Below are 19,916 nucleotides of genomic sequence, written 5' to 3'. Positions count from 1 at the left end.
CCTTATTACTCCAGCAGTCACAGTGGATTCTTATCTAACTTGACCACTCCCTCCTTCAAACCCTTTCCTTGGCAACCAAGACATTTAATTCTCCATTTCCTTCCCTGTGGAATCCTCTGAGGGCTTATCTCACTTAAATGTCAATGTTACCCCTGATCTGCTCTGCTCATTGGCCCTGGCCTTCCATTACTACCTTGACATGCAAACACATCCATACCTCTATCACCACTAAAACTTCTACCCTCAGTTCCAAATTCTGATCTTTGAAACACATCTCTAGTCCTAAAATTCAAATAATTTAAAACCCAGCTCATTAAAACTTCCCACTTTAAGTAGGAATTGACTGGGAAGGGGCATGAGGAAACTTATTAGTTTAAATCTTAATAGAAATTTGGGTTATACACACCTATGTATTTATCAAAACTCAAGAAATGTGCAATTAAGTTTCAGGGGAAAACCCTTAATGTCTACAACATATTTTGAAATTCTTCCAAAAAAGATAGAGGAATGGCTGGATAGGAGATATGTGGTAAAACAAGGTAGTAAAAAATGTTACAGGTGTAAGATAAAATCTAGAAAGTGGATAGATGGATGCTCATTGTAAAATTCTATACACATTGCTATTTGTTTGCCATTTCTCACAATAAAATGTTGGGGGGGGGGGGTGATACATGGCCTCCAGCCTCAAATGTGGGAAGGAAGAACACACTTGCTCTTCCCCCCAGGTGCTTTACCTCAATAGTATTCCTGCCACTCAAAATGTGCAAAGAGGGAGCTGAGCACCATTCGTGACTTGTGCTTTCCTCACCTGCTAGAGCCAAATCACCTGTGTCTACTTGCTTCCTTATTCATGTCTCTCTGCTGAGCCATTCCCTGCATCCCACTTGTGGTTCCCATCATCTCTCACACCCAGTACCTGTTTCCTAACTAGCCTTTCAGGATCACCATTCTCCAATCATGTTCCATATGTCAGGTCAAAATGATTTTTCTAAACCCCAAATTTAGTGTTTTCCTCTGTTTAAAATGTTTTAAGAATACCCCACTGGCTTCAGAATAAAGCCCAAAATCTTTTAAATGCCGTTTAACACTTGGCCCATTTGCTTTCTAGACCCTCTCCTCCCTCCACCCCTCCCCTTAACTCAAAGGCTGAAATACCTGTCATTGTTGGAGTGTCTCATGCTTCTTTCCTTCAGGTGGGGGTAAGAGAGGGAAGGGCCCTCCAGGCCACTGTACATGATCCCCTTATATGGAACACTTATCTCCTTTCCCCTAACTTTTTCAGTGAGCAGTTTAGAAGTTACTTCTTCCAGCAGCTTCCTTTAACCTTCTCCACATACAGGACAGATATTTTGCCAGCTCACATCTACCCCACTGTGTTTTCTCCTACTTTAGTACTGTATTGTACTTGCCTATTCATTTGTATTTCCCCTTAGTGAACTAAAAGCCTTAGTTGAGTGATTGCTTTTTATGGCCTATGGTATTCCAGCACAATGACTGGCATATAGACGATTTGCAACAAATCTTTATTGAACCAACTTATCATTTAATCACATAGACCTTCATTCCTATGGGAAACCAAGTCTATGTTTTATAAAATTGAAAAAGGAAAATAAAGACTAAATGATGCTACTTACTAGAAAACCTTTTTCTTCAACACTTGAATTCACTTGACAATTTATTTTTAAATAAATATGACCTTCCAAAGGAGACAAAAAGGGTACCTGGAAGAAAAGGGTAAATTATTTGTAAAATAGTTTCAAAGATGATTTTTCTTGATAAAACGTATAAATCATGAATAAAGAATAATATACATAGAAAATACATTATTTCTAAAGTTGGAATATAAAAGACATAGCCAAAAGCCACTGATTCCTTAGCAAAAAACACTTTTGAAGAATAAATTAATTCACTGTAGAGCTTGACAAAAACAAAAACCCTAATTAATGTGAAAAATAAAACATAGATTTAAGAATAGATTACATATTTATCTATTCTCCATCAACAGAATATACTCAACAGGAGACCAACTGCTTAAATTTACTAATAAAGAAAAATGAATTGCAGAAATGAGAAAGCTAATCCTCAGACTCATAGGAAATTGTCAAAAAGTCCTAAAAACCAAAATAATCTTTAAAAACAGAAACAAAGATGGAGAAATTATATATCCCCATTTAAAAAAATTAATTCACCAGGTGTAGTGGTGCTTGCATTTAACCCCAGCAACTTTGGAGGCTGAAATAGGAGGATCACAAGTTCAAAGCCAGTATCAGCAATTTATTGAGGCCCTATACAACTTAGTGAGACCCTGTCTCTAAATGAAAATAAAAAGGTCTGGGGATATGGCTCAGTGGTTAAGTGACCTTAGGTTCAATCCCCCATACCAAATAAATAAATACATTTTAAAAAAATAAAAAATTAATTCAAACTGTGGTACTGGCAAAGGATGGCACATAAACAAAGGAAAAATAATTGAGAGCCCAAAGAAATAAATTCATACAATTGATTTTTGACAAGGATGCCAAGACCATTCAAAGGCACAAAGCAGTCTTCAACAAATGGTGTTGAGAAGATTGGATAGTCACATGAAAAAGAGGCTGGACTTGTACCTCATACCATATACAAAAATTTAACTCAAAATGGATAATTATTTAAATATGACAGCAAATACCATAAGCCTCTCAAAAGAAAACATGAAGGTAAAGCTTCATGATTGTGGGTTGGGCAATGAGTTCTCAGATATGATACAAAAGCATAAGCAACACAAGGAAAAAAAATAAATTTTATTTCATCAAAATCAAAAACCTTTCAGTATAGAGGTTTCTCAAAAGCTGAAAGCAGAACTACTATATGACCCTGCAATTCCACTTCTAGTATTTGTCCAAAACAATGGTAATCAGGTTCTCAAAGTTATATCTGCATTCCCATCTTCATTGCAACACTGCTTAAAATAGCTACGAGGTAGCAAAAACCGAAATGACCACCAACAGAATAGATCAAGAAAATGTGATATGTAATGGTCTAGTGTTCAGAAAAGCCAAAGAACTCAACAACGAAACAATAAAAAGAACAACCCAAACAACCCAATTAAACGTTTGGCAAAGGACTTGAATGGGCATTTCTTCAAAGAAGATATATATCTGCCTGGGAGTGGTGGTGCAGGCCCATAATCCCAGCAGCTCAAGAATGCTGAGGCAGGAGGATCACAAGTTCAAAGCTGGCTTCAGCAACTTAGTAAGACACTATGCAATTCAGTGAGTCCCTGTCTCTAATAAAATATATTAAGAAAAGGGATGGGGATGTGGTTCAGTGGTTAAATGCCTCTGGGTTCAATTTCCAGCAACCCCCCCCCAAAAAAAGGTATATATCTGTATGTCAAAGAATATATACATGTATATCTTCCAATAAACACATAAAAAGATGCTCAAAATCAACAGTACTTGGAAAAATACAAAATCAAACCTACAAGGGGTACACTTCATAACCACTAGGCTGGTTAAAATTTTGAAAAGAGAAAAGAATCAAGAATGAATAAACGGAATGGATTCAAAATAAAAAGCAGCTTCTCACAAAGGAAACAATCAATAACATGAAGAGAGAGCCTACAGGATGGGAGAAAACCTTTACCACACACACACCTCAGAAACAGTACTAATCTCCAGGAAATATAAAGAACCCAAAAAACAGGGCTGGGGATGTGGCTCAAGCGGTAGCGCGCTCGCCTGGAATGCGTGCGGCCAGGGTTCGATCCTCAGCACCACATACAAACAAAGATGTTGTGTCCACTGAAAACTAAAAAAAATAAATATTAAAATATTCTCTCTCGATAAATGAAAACACAGACACAACATATCGGAATCAATGGGACACATTGAAAGCAGTTCTAAGAGGAAAATTTATTGCTTGGAGTTCATTCCTTAAAAAAAGAAAAAAACAACAAATAAATGATCTAATACTTCATCTCAAAATCCTAGAAAAAGAAGAGCAAAACAACAGCAAAAGAAGTAGAAGGCAAGAAATAATTAAAATCAGAGCTGAAATTAATGAAATCGAAACAAAAGAAACAATTGAAAAAATTGACAAAACTAAAAGTTGGTTCTTTGAAAAAATAAATAAAATCGACAGACCCTTAGCCACGCTAACGAAGAGAAGAGAGAGAACTCAAATTACTAGCATACGGGATGAAAAAGGCAATATCACAACAGACACTTCAGAAATACAGAAGATTATCAGAAATTATTTTGAATTCTTATACTCCAATAAAATAGAAGATAGTGAAGGCATCGATAAATTTCTTAAGTCATATGATCTGCCCAGATTGAGTCAGGAGGATATTGACAACCTAAACAGACCAATATCAATTGAGGAAATAGAAGAAACCATCAAAAGACTACCAACTCAGAAAAGCCCAGGACTGGATGGGTATACAGCAGAGTTTTACAAAACCTTTAAAGAGGAACTAATACCAATACTTTTCAAGCTATTTCAGGAAATAGAAAAAGAGGGAGAACTTCCAAATTCATTCTATGAGGCCAACATCACCCTGATTCCTAAACCAGACAAAGACACTTCAAAGAAAGAAAACTACAGACCAATATCTCTAATGAACCTAGATGCAAAAATCCTCAATAAACTTCTGGCAAACCGGATACAAAAACATATCACAAAAATTGTGCACCATGATCAGGTAGGATTTATCCCTGGGATGCAAGGTTGGTTCAATATACGGAAATCAATAAATGTTATTCACCACATCAATAGGCTTAAAAATAAGAAGCATATGATCATCTCGATAGATGCAGAAAAAGCATTCGACAAAGTACAGCATCCCTTTATGTTCAAAACTCTAGAAAAACTAGGGATAACAGGAACATACCTCAATATTGTAAAAGCAATCTATGCTAAGCCTCAGGCTAACATCATTCTGAATGGAGAAAAACTGAAGGCATTCCCTCTAAAATCTGGAACAAGACAGGGATGCCCTCTCTCACCACTTCTGTTCAACATAGTTCTCGAATCACTGGCCAGAGCAATTAGACAGAAGAAAGAAATTAAAGGCATAAAAATAGGAAAAGAAGAACTCAAATTATCACTATTTGCAGATGACATGATTCTATACCTAGCAGACCCAAAAGGGTCTACAAAGAAACTATTAGAGCTAATAAATGAATTCAGCAAAGTGGCAGGATATAAAATCAACACGCATAAATCAAAGGCATTCCTGTATATCAGCGACAAATCCTCTGAAATGGAAATGAGGACAACCACCCCATTCACAATATCCTCAAAAAAAATAAAATACTTGGGGGCTGGGGATGTGGCTCAAGCGGTAGCGCGCTCACCTGGCATGCGTGCGGCCCGGGTTCGATCCTCAGCACCACATACAAACAAAGATGTTGTGTCCGCCGAAAAACTAAAAAATAAATATGAAAATTCTCTCTCTCTCTCTCTCCCTCTCTCACTCTCTCTTTAAAAAAAAAATAAATAAATAAATAAATAAATAAATAAAATACTTGGGAATCAACCTAACAAAAGAGGTGAAAGACTTATACAATGAAAACTACAGAACCCTAAAGAGAGAAATAGAAGAATATCTTAGAAGATGGAAAAATATACCCTGTTCATGGATAGGTAGAACTAACATCATCAAAATGGCGATATTACCAAAAGTTCTCTATAGGTTTAATGCAATGCCAATCAAAATCCTAACAGCATTTCTTGTAGAAATAGAGAAAGCAATCATGAAATCCATATGGAAAAATAAAAGACCCAGAATAGCAAAAACAATGCTAAGCAGGAAGTGTGAATCAAGCGGTATAGCTATACCAGACTTCAAACTATACTACAGAGCAATAGTAACAAAAACAGCATGGTACTGGTACTAAAACAAGCGGGTGGACCAATGGTACAGAATAGAGGACACAGAAACCAATCCACAAAATTACAACTATTTTATATTTGATAAAGGGGCTAAAAGCATGCAATGGAGGAAGGATAGCATCTTCAACAAATGGTGCTGGGAAAACTGGAAATCCATATGCAACAAAATGAAACTGAATCCCTTTCTCTCGCCATGCACAAAAGTTAACTCAAAGTGGATCAAGGAACTTGATATCAAATCAGAGACATGGCGTCTGATAGAAGAAAAAGTTGGCTATGATCTACATACTGTGGGGTCGGGCTCCAAATTCCTCAATAGGACACCCATAGCACAAGAGTTAATAACTAGAATCAACAAATGGGACTTACTCAAACTAAAAAGTTTTTTCTCAGCAAAAGAAACAATAAGAGAGGTAAATAGGGAGCCTACGTCCTGGGAACAAATCTTTACTCCTCACACTTCAGACAGAGCCCTAATATCCAGAATATACAAAGAACTTAAAAAATTAGACAATAAGATAACAAATAACCCAATCAACAAATGGGCCAAGGACCTGAACAGACATTTCTCAGAGGAGGACATACAATCAATCAACAAGTACATGAAAAAATGCTCACCATCTCTAGCAGTCAGAGAAATGCAAATCAAAACCACCCTAAGATACCATCTCACTCCAGTAAGATTGGCAGCCATTAGGAAGTCAAACAACAACAAGTGCTAACAACAAGTGCTGGCGAGGATGTGGGGAAAAGGGTTCACTTGTACATTGCTGGTGGGACTGCAAATTGGTGCGGCCAATTTGGAAAGCAGTATGGAGATTTCATGGAAAGCTCGGAATGGAACCACCATTTGACCCAGCTATTCCCCTACTCGGTCTATTCCTGAAAGACCTAAAAAGAGCACACTATAGGGACACTGCTACATCCATGTTCGTAGCAGCACAATTCACAATAGCAAGACTGTGGAACCAACCTAGATGCCCTTCAATAGACGAATGGATAAAAAAAAAAATGTGGCATTTATACACAATGGAGTATAACTCTGCATTAAAAAATGACAAAATCATAGAATTTGCAGGGAAATGGATGGCATTAGAGCAGATTATGCTAAGTGAAGCTAGCCAATCCCTTAAAAACAAATGCCAAATGTCTTCTTTGATATAAGGAGAGTAACTAAGAACAGAGTAGGGACGAAGAGCATGAGAAGAAGATTAACATTAAACAGGGATGAGAGGTGGGAGGGAAAGGGAGAGAGAAGGGAAATTGCATGAAAATGGAAGGAGACCCTCAGGGGTATACAAAATTACATACAAGAGGAAGTGAGGGGAAAGGGGGAAAAATATAAGGGGGAGAAATGAATTACAGTAGAGGGGGTAGAGAGAGAAGAGGGGAGGGGAGAGGGGGAGGGGGGATAGTAGAGGATAGGAAAGGCAGCAGAATACAACAGACACTAGTATGGCAATATGTAAATCAATGGATGTGCAACTGATGTGATTCTGCAATCTGTATACGGGGTAAAAATGGGAGTTTATATCCCACTTGAATCAAAGTGTGAAATATGATATATCAAGAACTATGTAATGTTTTGAACAACCAACAATAAAAATTAATTTTAAAAAAAGTAAAGAAGGGAAAATAAAGAAAAAGAAACTGCCAAACTCTTTTCAAAACAGTTGCATCCTTCCTACCAGTAATCTAAAAGAACTATTCTACATCTTTACCAACACTGTGATTCTAGATCGTTTAATTTGTATCACATTATGGATTTAATTTACATTTCTCTGATGAATAATTTTACTGAACATATTTTCATGCAGTTATTGGTTATAAAATATCTTCTTTTCTAATATGTCCATGATATTTTAATTAGTTGACTTCATTATGTTGTAAAAGTTATTTTTATTCATTGGATTATTTTTATGTATTACATGTATTGGTATGTGACATATAAGAACATGTGTGTTCTAGGACTATGTTTAATTATTCTCCTTCTCTCAGTAAGAGAAAAACTATTTTGGTATCATAAAAAAAAAAAAAAATTCTCTCTCTCTCTCTCTCTCTCTCTCTCTAAAAAAAAAAAAAAAAAGAAGAACCCAAAAACTTAACAAATAACCAAATAACTAAAATAGCCAATGAATAAATGGGCTAAGGAACTGAACACTTCAAAAAAGAAATACAATCAATCAACAAACTATGAAAAAATGTTCAACATCTCTAGCGATTAGAGAAATGCAAACCAAAACTCTTTAAGATTTCATCTCACTCCAGTTAGAATGGCAATTATCAAGAAAACAAGTAACAATAAATGCTTGCAGGGATGTGGGGAAAAAGGAAACTCATACATTGCTGGTGGGAAGGCACATTGGTGCAACCACTAAGGAAAGCAGTATAGATTCCTCAGAAAACTTAGAATGGAACCACCATTTGACCCAGTTATCCCATTCCTCAGTTTATACCCAAAGGACTTAAAATAAACATAGTACAGTGATGCAGTCACATCGATGTTTATATTAGCTATTTACAATAGCTAAACTATGGAACCAACCGAGATACCCTTCAACAGATGAATGGATAAAGAAAATGTGGTATATATACACGATGGAATATTGCTCAGGCTTAAAGAATGAAATTAGGGCATTTGCAGGTAAATCAATGGACCTGGAGAATATCATGCTAAGCGAAGTAAGCCAATCCCCCTAAAACCAAAGGCCAAATGTTTTCTCTGATTAGTGGATGTTCATCCATAATGTGGGGGGTGGGGATAAGGAAAGAATGAAGGAACTTTGTGCAGAAGGAGTGAGGGAAGGGGAGAAGGTGTGGGGATGGAAAGGACAGAGGAATGAGACAGACATTATTACCCTATACACACTACCAGTGTGACTCTGCATCATGTTCAGCCAGAGGAAAGAGAAGCTATGTTCCATTTGTGTACAGTGTATCAAAATACATTCTACTGTCATGTACAACTAGTTAGAACAAATTAAAAAATTAAATTTAAAAAAAGAAAAATACTCAAGACATGAAAATATGGCCCTTATCAAGAGAAAAAAAAAAAAACATCAATAGCAAATCCAGATCCACAGATAATCTAAATGTTGAATCAGAATAAGAATTTAGAGCAAAAGATGGGCAAAAATGGGTTAAAAGGATACAGAATATCTGCAGAGAATTAAAAGCTGTAAAACAGGTCCAAATTCTGAAATTTCAAAACTAAAGAAAAAAGAGTTTCAATTACTTAGTAATTACTAGGTAGGCTTAATAGAAGACTGGGGTACCTCAGGAAAAAAGATAGATGGACTAGAAAACAGCTTATTAGAAATGATCTAAAATGAAGTACAAAGGAATAAAGAATTAAATGAAAATAAGAACATGCCATAACTTATAGGAAAATAGTCAACAGTCTAATAGATTTCTCAGGAGCTCCAGTAAGAAGGTAGAACTGTGCAGAGGAAATATTAATGAGTTAGAATCTGCCAAAACTTACAACAAAATACACAACTACAGATCCATAAACCCAGAAGTCTAGAGCCAGTGAGAATATCCTTCAGATATTAAGAAATTATAAAAACATTTTTGAATGAACAAAAACTAGAGAATTTATTTCCAGTAAATCTATACTACAAGAAATTTTTTAAAAGTTCCTCCTGAGAGTGCAAGGTTCCCAGATGGAAACCTGGATTTGCAAAGGAATAAAGAACACCATAAATGGTAAATACAAAAGGGCAACATTTTAAAACATAATTTAAAAATGTCATTTAAAAATTAATTAAAGAAAAAATGATGACAGTGCTTGATGGGAATTATAATAAAGAAGTAAAATATAATGGGATGGACAAATGGGATTATGGGATTATACTGTTGTGGGATTCTGTTATACGGCACATGATGTGGCTTAATAATATTTCAAAGCAGACTTCAATAGGTTTAGGATGCATACTGTAATTTTTAGCAACTACTAAAAAAAATAAATAGAAAGAAGTATACCTAAAATTCAGCAGAGGAGATGAAAAGGATCACGAAAATATTCAAATATTAAATATTATCCTGAAGAAGGGAAGAAAGAAAAAACAAAGAAGCAAAAACAGGAAAAAAAAAAAAAAAAAACGAGAAAATTGTCAACAAACTTTTTCTGTAAAGAACCAATTATCATTTTAGGCTTTGTAGACCATATGGTCTGTCACTTCCATTCAACTCTATCATTAGAGCATGAAGGCAGCCATAGACAACATAAAAACAAATGGCATAGCAGTGTCTCAAATAGTGTGATCACAAAAACAGACTGTTGAACTTTGCTAATAATAATAATAATTTATTAGTATTGGTCCATTTATTGTGACAAATGTAATGTTATTTTTTTTTAACAAAAGAAAGTAGGCCACAAGCTAGATTTAGTCTGTGGGTTGTAATTTGCCCAACCCTATGGTAGTCTAAACCCAAACACACTAGTATGACATTAAATGTAAATGGACTAAACACTCCAGTGAAAGGACAAAATATTGTCAGACTAAACAACACATGACCATAAAAGATATTTAAAAAACATAAATCTGAAATATAGACACAAAGAGACTCAAGGATGAAAAAAAATAATATACACCAATGATAAAAAGCTATTTTGACTACATTAATATCAACAATGTAGACTTTAAAATAAAGGTCATTGGAGATGGCGTGAAAAATTCATCAGTATGATACAATAATCCAAAACATTATGCAGGTAGCTCTAAAATACATGAAGCAAAAACTGACCAAAGAGGGCTGGGGGGGTGTACCCAGCATGCTTGAGGCCGTGAGTTTGATCCCCAGCATAACCCCCTACCACCCAAAATTGACAAAATTAAAATTAAATGTCTAAATACTGACTATGCTGCTCTTACTAGTTAAAAGTTTGGGTACTGATATTTTCTTCCAGCATGAAAATTCTCATAAGAAATATTTTTAAATAAATCTTTCTTATCAATAGATTAATAGACACCTCATGTAAAAGCACTTTTTAAATTATAAAAGATGTTTAAACATATGTGACAATTTGAAATGATTTCAAATTTGAATTAGGGACTACAAATATAAGAAAAAATTCAACTGTTTAGATTTCACCACTAGTATAAAATGGTAACATGTATATCTAAAGTGATATTTGCTTCTAGGTCAAAAAGGAAGAAAGATGCTATTTATTATCCATCATTTCGTCTGCCCTGTGAAAAACAATAACATTTTGAGTGGAATAATCTTAATTCAGTCTAAATTTAAAAGTTCTCACCATAGTGTTAGTTCATTACAATTTGATCCTCCAAACCAAAATAGGTAACTTAAAGGGAAATTCTAAGACCCCTCCCCAAATATGTGTGTGTACATATATATATATATATATATATATATATATATATATATATAAATATCTTAAAAATTACAATTTATATATATTATATATACACATATATAGATTCCAATCGACTAATTCCATGAAATAAACCTCTAACTTTAGACAACCATATGTAGAATCAAAACATCGTATTTTCAGTATACCCATTTCTTAAAACTTTTCTTCTCTCTTTTCCATATTGTCAATTTTAAGTTCTTAGGTTCTTTCCTCTCAATGCTAATTAATAAAATTTCATTTTTTTAGCCCAGAGAATGCTGGAGATAAAAATTCTCAGAAAGATGAGGGGAAAATGTACCCTACTGCTTTAGAGCTATGGAAAAGTAGACAATATTCTTGATTAGAAGCTTGTCCTGATAAAGAAAAGAATTGAAAATATCCACAAAACCATCAAGCTTACTGTCCCCTGTCAAGTGTGGAGAATTGCATGAAAAGATTATAATTCTAATCTGTTTAAGAAGTCCACACTTCAACTGTGTTATAAAACATAACTTATGACTAGGTTGAATGTTGTCATCAATTATACACGGTATATGCACTATTTTAATCAGAGAGGCCACCAGATAGAAACTTGACAGCTTTAGAATGCCTAATCACTCTACCTCCAATCCCAAAATTCTATAATTCCAATTGGTTGTTTTACTTCATAAATGTTTGCTCAAATAATGTTTAAATTAACATCTCTAGTTCCTAAAAGGCTTAATGCCTAAAAAGTTCATTTAGGTCAGATGATAAGCTCTGGATTTGTTAAGATAGAAGACTGCCTCAATTATTTAGCTCTTCTGTGATATCAGAGACCAAACCCAGGGCCTCACACATGCTGAACAAGCAATCTAGCTCTTCTTGAAAGTCATTTGGCAAAGCTTAAGTTTCATGAATAAAGGTCTTGCAAATCTTTTTTTAGATTAAAAAAAAAAGAAGAAGGATGAGCTTTGAGATGTCATTTTCCCTTTTTCCATAAAAAGTATAATAAAACTATTAGTGTTCTGGATTCCCTAGAGAAAGATTTTGTGACTCCAGGATGTCAGGCTTTAAATCAGATATCTATAACCTCAAATCAGATGGCAATCCACTATTAGTGATATCTTAACTCTGTGAAGCAAACAACCTAGGTTAACCTCAAAAGACATTCCTTTCTGAAGGGTATATCAGAGATAACCTTTATGACCATTGGTCATGGCACCAATAAAATAGACAGATACTGTCTTATACTAAAAGTAGGACATGAGAGACCTGTCTACTCTCCCAAAGTCAATTAAATCAGAATATTTATATGAGTAGAAAAGTTTTACATTTTCCCCATCAACTTACTAAGCATATAAACTTTACTATCTATTGAAATATTCTTCTATATCAACCAAAAGTTATTGGAATAAATATTTGCTTTTCCCCATCACTCACAAAAGCACATTTAGGACAAATTTTACATTGAAATGGTTTTTAATTCAGAGACTTAAGAGTAAAAGACAACCAATTAAATTCAGTTATTTGATTTTGCATTCAACCATATGGTTGGTAATTTAAGTTATAATTACAAATAAGTTATTAAGAGAATGGAAATATAATATTAATTTTTAAGTGTAACATTTTGAGTTAAAATGGCAGCCAAAAATTTTTCTAAAGAACAGTCTATACTTAAGATGTCAATGAAGTCTCATTTTAGAGACTAATGAAATCGCCTACATATGTGAAAATTGGCTATGTGACTATACCAAACAAGGAATATAGTTCATAGAACCCAATTCTTATGATTATCTGATTTGCAAATTTTATTTTAAGAATTTAAAATAAGAACTAAGTAGAACAAATGAAAATAATTTTAAAAAGAATTTAAAATTTTAAAAAATACTATCCAGCATTGTGTCAATTAGCATTTCTATATTCCCACAAAATGTTTGCACTGATCTTTTATAATAATAGCAAATCTTTTAAAAGTCTTCTAAATAAATGCTCATATTCAATATAATTTTAGTGTTAAGTACATTTTTAAATTCAAAATTAATATGCAAAGCATCATCTATAACAATATACCAATTAGCCAACCAAGAACATGAAAGTTTTCTACTTTTATTTAAAAACATCAATAGCTTTTTCAGTACACGAAAAATCAAAAATATTGAATAATTTTAGTTTTAAACATAGTTACTAATTTTGTAGTCTAAATGGTACTTGGAAAAAAAAAAACAAAGGGACCACAGAATTTTAAAGAATTCATAACTAGATGAAAGCATATAGGCAGAAAAAAACCCCAAATACCAAACATGCATTTAAAAAAGAAAGAGAGAACTTTCAAAGAAAAATTTAAAGAATTATGAGAATGGAGAAAAAGATGCCCATTTGTAAGAGTCCAAAGAAAGTATTATGTACATACTATTAATTATTCAAAATAACCAAAAAGATATCAGAATAGTTAGTAAAACAAATTTGCAAGAACCAAAAATGAAGAACTGATTTTTTTAAGCACATTAGTTTTAAGCAAAGAAAACATGGCAACCTTTTCCTGGAACAAATAGCCCAGTAGCTCTCGCTCTTTTACATCATAATTTATCTAAAACAAACAACAAAAAGACAAAGAAAAAAAAAAAGACCCAGGATCACTCAATTTGTTAAACTACCTGAAATACTATATAAAAAGTTACATAATTTTTAGAAATTAGCATGTTAAAATACATTTATTCATTAACAGTAGTTAAAATTTCAAATATAGTCTGCTTTTTGTCCACCAACTAAAAGAAATTTTTTTCATAGAATTTTAAAGTTGAGCTTCTTTTTGCAAACATAATATTCTACTAGGATACCAAGACCTCTAAGAAATACAGTAACTTTGCATAATGTTTTCTTCTTTTCTTGATCCTGGAGATTAAAGATTGAACTCACGGCACTTTACACTGAGCTACATTCCCAGCCCTTTTTATTTTTTATTTTGAGACAGGATCTCCCTGAGTTGCTTGGGGTCTCATTAAGATTCTGGGGGTTCTTAGTACGTCTGTAATTCCAGCAGCTGGGAAGGATGCAAGTTCAAAGACAGCCTCAGCAACTTAAGAGAGGCTCTAAAACTTAGTGAGACCCTGTCTTTAAATAAAATATAAAAAGTTTTGGGGATGTGGCTCTGTAGTTAAGTGCTCCTGGGTTAGATACCCAGGACCAAAAACAATAACAACAAAAAAGATTCTAAAGCTGGCCTGGAACCTGCAATCCTCCTGCCTCCCAAGTCATTGGGACTATAGGCAAGGATCCCCGTGTCCAGCTCTTGTTTAATGTTAAAGAGTGAATTACTAGCAGAGCAAATACTAGAAATCAGGCCTTCTAACTTTTCATTACTTCTTCACCTCTATATTATGACTTCAGATATCTCTTATGGTAATATAAATATCAAAGACAAATATTGCATGTACATTCTCATATATGTAAGTTTTTAAAAGTCAATCTGAATGTAGAACAGTGAAAGTTGAGAATGGGAGGGAGGGGAGGGAGGATAGAGCATACTCAAGCACAATTAGAAGGAAGATGTTCTAGTGCTCCACAGCACAGTGGAGTGACCATAGTGCATAATAACCTGTATTTTATGAAAAACTATAAGACAAGAGTTTGAAGGCTCCAAACATAAAGAAATAAGAAAACAGAAATGCTAATTACCCTGAATTGATCAGTATATATTGTACATATCTATTAAAATAATCATACTATAACCATAAATATGTATAATTACTACATGCTAATCAAAAATTTAAGGAATTAAAATTAAAAATACATATTTGTAAAAAATACTATATTACATAGCAGGAGTCAAACTAAGTGCCTCTAGTTTGTTCACTCCTTAAAATGGTCTTATTAGCTATTCAAAAGATAGGTCATATCACATTATGGTGAAAAAAATTCTCAATAGTGATGTAACTTTGAAGATCTGAACTTTGAAGCTTTTAATATGGGAAGTACAGGAAAGAAGTTTTTTAGGATTACCTTTTCCAAAGCAAACTTAGTGTTTCCTACTGAGGATAATGACAGTGTGTAAGATCCAACAAGAGCAAAGTTGCTGGTACGCACAGCATTGAGACCTCCTGGACTGGCCATAACTGTAAAGAAAGAAGAAATACAGTACAATCCAAAGTGACTTTTGTAAATATAAAGAAGAATTCCTCACCCCATCCTAACAGAATAAAATTAGATTGCCACAGAGAAAACTGCCTCATTTTCCTCCATTTTTAAATATGGGGGGGAATAAAATAACAACACATAAAGAAGGAAAACTATTCAGAATTTTATCTTTTTAATTTGAGGTACAGACATACCTACATTTTGAATGGTTATTTTTTAAAGACACGAACCTAAAAAATGAATACATACAAAGCAATTTTCCCATAAGAAATACTGAAGAGACTTCAATTGCTATTAATCATCCAGGGTGACATAATTAAAAGCAGAAGCTATCTTTGCATAGGACTTCTTAGTAACTCCCATGCCATAAAGAAGACACTAATAACCCAAAGTAGGTGAGTAAAACAACTTCATTCTAAACCCCTATGGAAAATTTAGATATAAAGCCATTCTAGATAAAGCCTCTCCTGGCTTATTGGTGCCCCAGTTTCCAGTAAACTAGAATGAAGCTTTTCTGACATAATACCAGTCATGATCAGTAAAGTTTAAAAAAGTAAACTCCACTACATGGCTAGCACCCAACAAATTTTATCCAACAAGAGAATTAGGAGTGAAGAGTAATGCTACCTGCTGGAATTGCCAGGTGACTATCTCTTGTGTACTGACACCATAGCATAAATAATGTAAAGATTAGTAGCCTATGTTGGTAACTAAGAAATGTACAACCAGACTATCTGTTATTCCAGCCAATAACCTTAAATGTTACTTTTAAAAAATACACAAAAACATTATCCCAAACAAGACCAACATAAACTCTTATAAGTCAACATAGCCCATCCATAAATGGATATATTTATATATGTAGAAAAATGTTCATTTCTAAAGTTTCAAATAATCCAGGATCCACTCACCAGAAGTTTGAAGGTTGCTCTTCTAAAATAAATAAATAAATAAACAAACAAACATATATAAAGAAGAAACATAAGTTATTTCCTTTATTTGATATGAAGATTTAAGTATTAAGTATAAAACCTTAACACTACAAAAACTACATTTCCAAAAACATTTTTTCCTGTATAAATATTGAGAGCTTTCCCCCATTAATATATTTTAAATATTTTCACAGTACTAAGGGCTTTATAATTACCTAACCAATTTATAATCATAAGTGTAAGATGAAATTCTTCAAGAAATCCCAATTTCTTAAAATTTTACTTACTGTGGTCATGGAGGTGAGGAGTCTTTTTGGAGTAATAGCCTAGAAGAAAAAATATCTTCATTTATTTCCAATTTTGTGATTCAGAGTTTAAAACTAACTTAATGTTGTATACATTCTCTCTGCCCCCGTCTCTCTCCTTTCTGGCTTCCATGTGATGATCAGGTTTCTTCCCCTTCCGACATGATGTCTTGCTCACCTCAGAGTAAGAGCAATGGAATTAGGAATCACAAACTAAGTCTCTGAAACCATGAGCCCAGAATAAACTTTTCCTCAAATACGCAAAAACATAAAAACTAACTTTGAGATGTTTCCACAGAAAAGTAATTTTAATTCTTTAATATGAATATATCATCCCTTATTAAAGATTGTTCCCTATTGCTATTCCTTTCTTATTAGTGCTAAAAAAACAAACAACAAAGCCTATAATTTTCATTTTTCTTCATTTTATTTTTACAACTGAAAGTCAGAAGAAACAAATTTTTAAGAAATTATGACTTAGGCAAAGAACAAGAATATAGATTTGGAAAGTTAAAAACCAAGCTGGAGGTTCTGTTTCTTATTATTCTGCACAGGTAACCACATCATTCATTAAGTACTGGTTTAGAGCAATGAGTGAGATAAAAATACAGAAGAAAGCACTGGGGAAAAGTTCTAGGTAGTTTTAAAAGTCAGCTGTCAGGTATATACAGACAAAAGAGACTTATCTAGACTGAGTATATTAGGAGCTTACACTTAAAATCATGTTTACTCACTATAAATTTACTTTCAGTTTACTAAAAATTATAAATCAATTAAAATTAATAATTATTCCTGCTTAAAATATTTTTACTAGGTATCTATAATTCTCACCTTGGACTTAGATGTTTTTTTCTTCTTATCAGCACCTGAGGAATCTTTCTTCTGTACCTATACACAAACCCAAAATACAATTAGCTTGATCTTCTGTCATTAAGAAAAATATACTATTGGTTAGTTTAGAAAGTTTTAATGGCTTACCAAGCTATAAACTTCAATATTTATTTGAAAGTCATTGGATACATCTTGCCTGAAAAATAATTAAATAAAACGTTTTTTTTTTTTAAAAAAAAACCTAAATTGTACCTTTGCAAATGTCACAAATACTGTTGTTACAAGACTCTGAAAGTAAAGGAATCCATTGTGTTTTTTAACTAGAGACAATAAAAATGGACAAGAATAATCTGGGTTTTTTTTTTCCATTAATACAAGTCAGAACTTAATAACTTCAGATCTTACATAATAAAAGCAAAATTTGTTTTCAAATTAAATTTTGACTGTACTTTTCAAAATAAATCTGACACTAAATTTAAAATCTTTCAATTGAGACTGAATATTAAGTACATTATTAGATTTAAAGCATACATAAAAAATTGTGGTCCTGATTTAATGTGTATAACACTTCAAAATATAAAATATTTATAGTCACATGGAAAAAATGTGCTACTCACTAGAAACATGAGAAATATGTAAAAAAGTTAAACCAAAAAGAGGCAGGATATACAGTTCAGTAGTAGAGCATTTGCCTAGAATGAATAAGGTCCTGGCTCAATCCCCAATACCACCAAAAAAAAAAGGAAAACTGAGTTATTTGTCCACATTTTAAAGATTATTAAGGGCTGATGAGTAACTCAGTGGTAGAATACATGTACAGGCCATGGGTGGGGAGGAGGGTACTATAAATGTCACCTGCATGCTTAGTCTACATTAATTTAATTAAAAGAAAATATGTCTGAACGACAAAAAGACTAATTTACTTACAAAGTAAATGTAGTAGTGAATGTCAGAGCATCGCCATTAAGAGAATTTGAAGTACTTGCTAATGGTGTGGCTACCATATTTTCAGCTCCTGCTTTTAGCATAATTAAGTAATAGTAATTTGCTGCATCTGCAAGAAATAACACATAATTAGCACAAGTAATATCAGATTTAGTTAACTGGCATTCTGGAAGACCAAAGTAATAAAGTCATATGGCAATTGACTTACATAAAGTTTGCATTTAAAATCAATAAAAATTAATTTTCAGAAACAAAAAGTAAGATATAATCTGACATCTATAATCTTGGAATAAATATCATCAAGGTCTCTTCCAATTATGTAAGTTGAAATAACTTTACTCCACATTACTCAATTTTTGCTTACTCTGAATTTTACTTAATGACCCCTAATTCTTTTGCTAATACTATATACCTCCAAAGGATAAATTATGGTTTATTATTTCAAAACTGGAATTAAAATAATATGAAAGTTACACTGTGACAAATTCTAATAAAAACCTGAACTATTATTTCACTATTTATCATTAAATAATCACATATGTCAAGATCCATACTAAATTATCAGTTGTTTTTTGTCCACAATATATCAAAATCAGAAAACTACAACAATTAGAACTGAAATTAGCTCATTCCTACAATAACACTTTTATTTTACTCTCCAAATACCTCAAATTCACTTCTCACCTATGGCTAGTCTTCTGTTTCCTCAAAGAGAAAAGTTCTACACACATTAAAATTTAAAAAAACCTTAAAAATGATGTTTATCCAACATTTAATAAAATTTTAAACTTACTATACTTATACATCTCTCTTTTCAGATTCTACTGTCATATTGCCCTGGTATCCACTTGGCTCAGAAATAAATTTTACTAGAATACATATTTTTTAAAGTTTATAGTGATTATTCAATCCAGAGGGCAAAGGAAATATTTCAATAGACGTATCTCCACTGAGGCACTCATGACCCACACAAAAGTAATTCAGAATTTATAAAACAATGAAGTGAATTTAAAATAGAATACGGTAAGCAAAATAAGTTCTTTGAAATGTTTCAGTACATTTCTACAATAAAATTAATTAATAAAAGTCAAATGGTCTGCTCTGTCATCTTCAGAAAATATTTTACGTCTAAATTTACATTTAGCCTTACTTATAGATAGGCCTATATCCATTATTGTACAGACTGGCAACCTCAGTTATCAAATATTCCCTTATTTTTTTATACACATAACCTTTTAAAAAAAAAAACTTTCCAGAATCAATTTTAGTGTTTAAATCACAACACATAATTTTCTAAAAATAAATTTTGAAGGCATATGATCATCATTTAATCTCTTTGTTCTTGTTAGATACCCAAAACAGTAGAGTGTATTTTGACATTCTAATTAGGATCCATTCTTGTGGTTGAACATATGTGGAGTTTCACTGGTTGTATATTCATACATGAACATAGGAAAGTTATGTTCAATTCATTCTTATATATACATGTTGATAAAAGAAACTTTGAGGCTCAAAAAACAAGCTTTGCTTCTTTATACATGTGCTACTTGT

General features: G+C 32.9%; 1 protein-coding gene across 1 annotated transcript in view; it reads right to left on the bottom strand.

The window, feature by feature from the left end:
- The window catches only part of Anln (anillin, actin binding protein), a 63,794-nt gene that overhangs the window by 10,740 nt on the left and 33,138 nt on the right, over nt 1–19,916 (bottom strand). The window contains exons 15-21 of the mRNA XM_076863991.1: nt 18,348–18,474; nt 17,568–17,616; nt 17,421–17,477; nt 16,572–16,610; nt 16,264–16,285; nt 15,218–15,330; nt 1,635–1,721 (exon numbers count right to left, since the gene is read on the bottom strand). Coding sequence (XP_076720106.1) covers nt 1,635–1,721; nt 15,218–15,330; nt 16,264–16,285; nt 16,572–16,610; nt 17,421–17,477; nt 17,568–17,616; nt 18,348–18,474 — 494 coding nt within the window. The remainder of the gene's footprint in view (nt 1–1,634; nt 1,722–15,217; nt 15,331–16,263; nt 16,286–16,571; nt 16,611–17,420; nt 17,478–17,567; nt 17,617–18,347; nt 18,475–19,916) is intronic.

Source organism: Callospermophilus lateralis, chromosome 1 (genome assembly GCF_048772815.1).
Source record: "Callospermophilus lateralis isolate mCalLat2 chromosome 1, mCalLat2.hap1, whole genome shotgun sequence".
Lineage (NCBI taxonomy): Eukaryota > Metazoa > Chordata > Mammalia > Rodentia > Sciuridae > Callospermophilus > Callospermophilus lateralis.
Note: the sequence above shows the minus strand (reverse complement) of the source record. Positions and strands in the feature narration are given on the sequence as shown.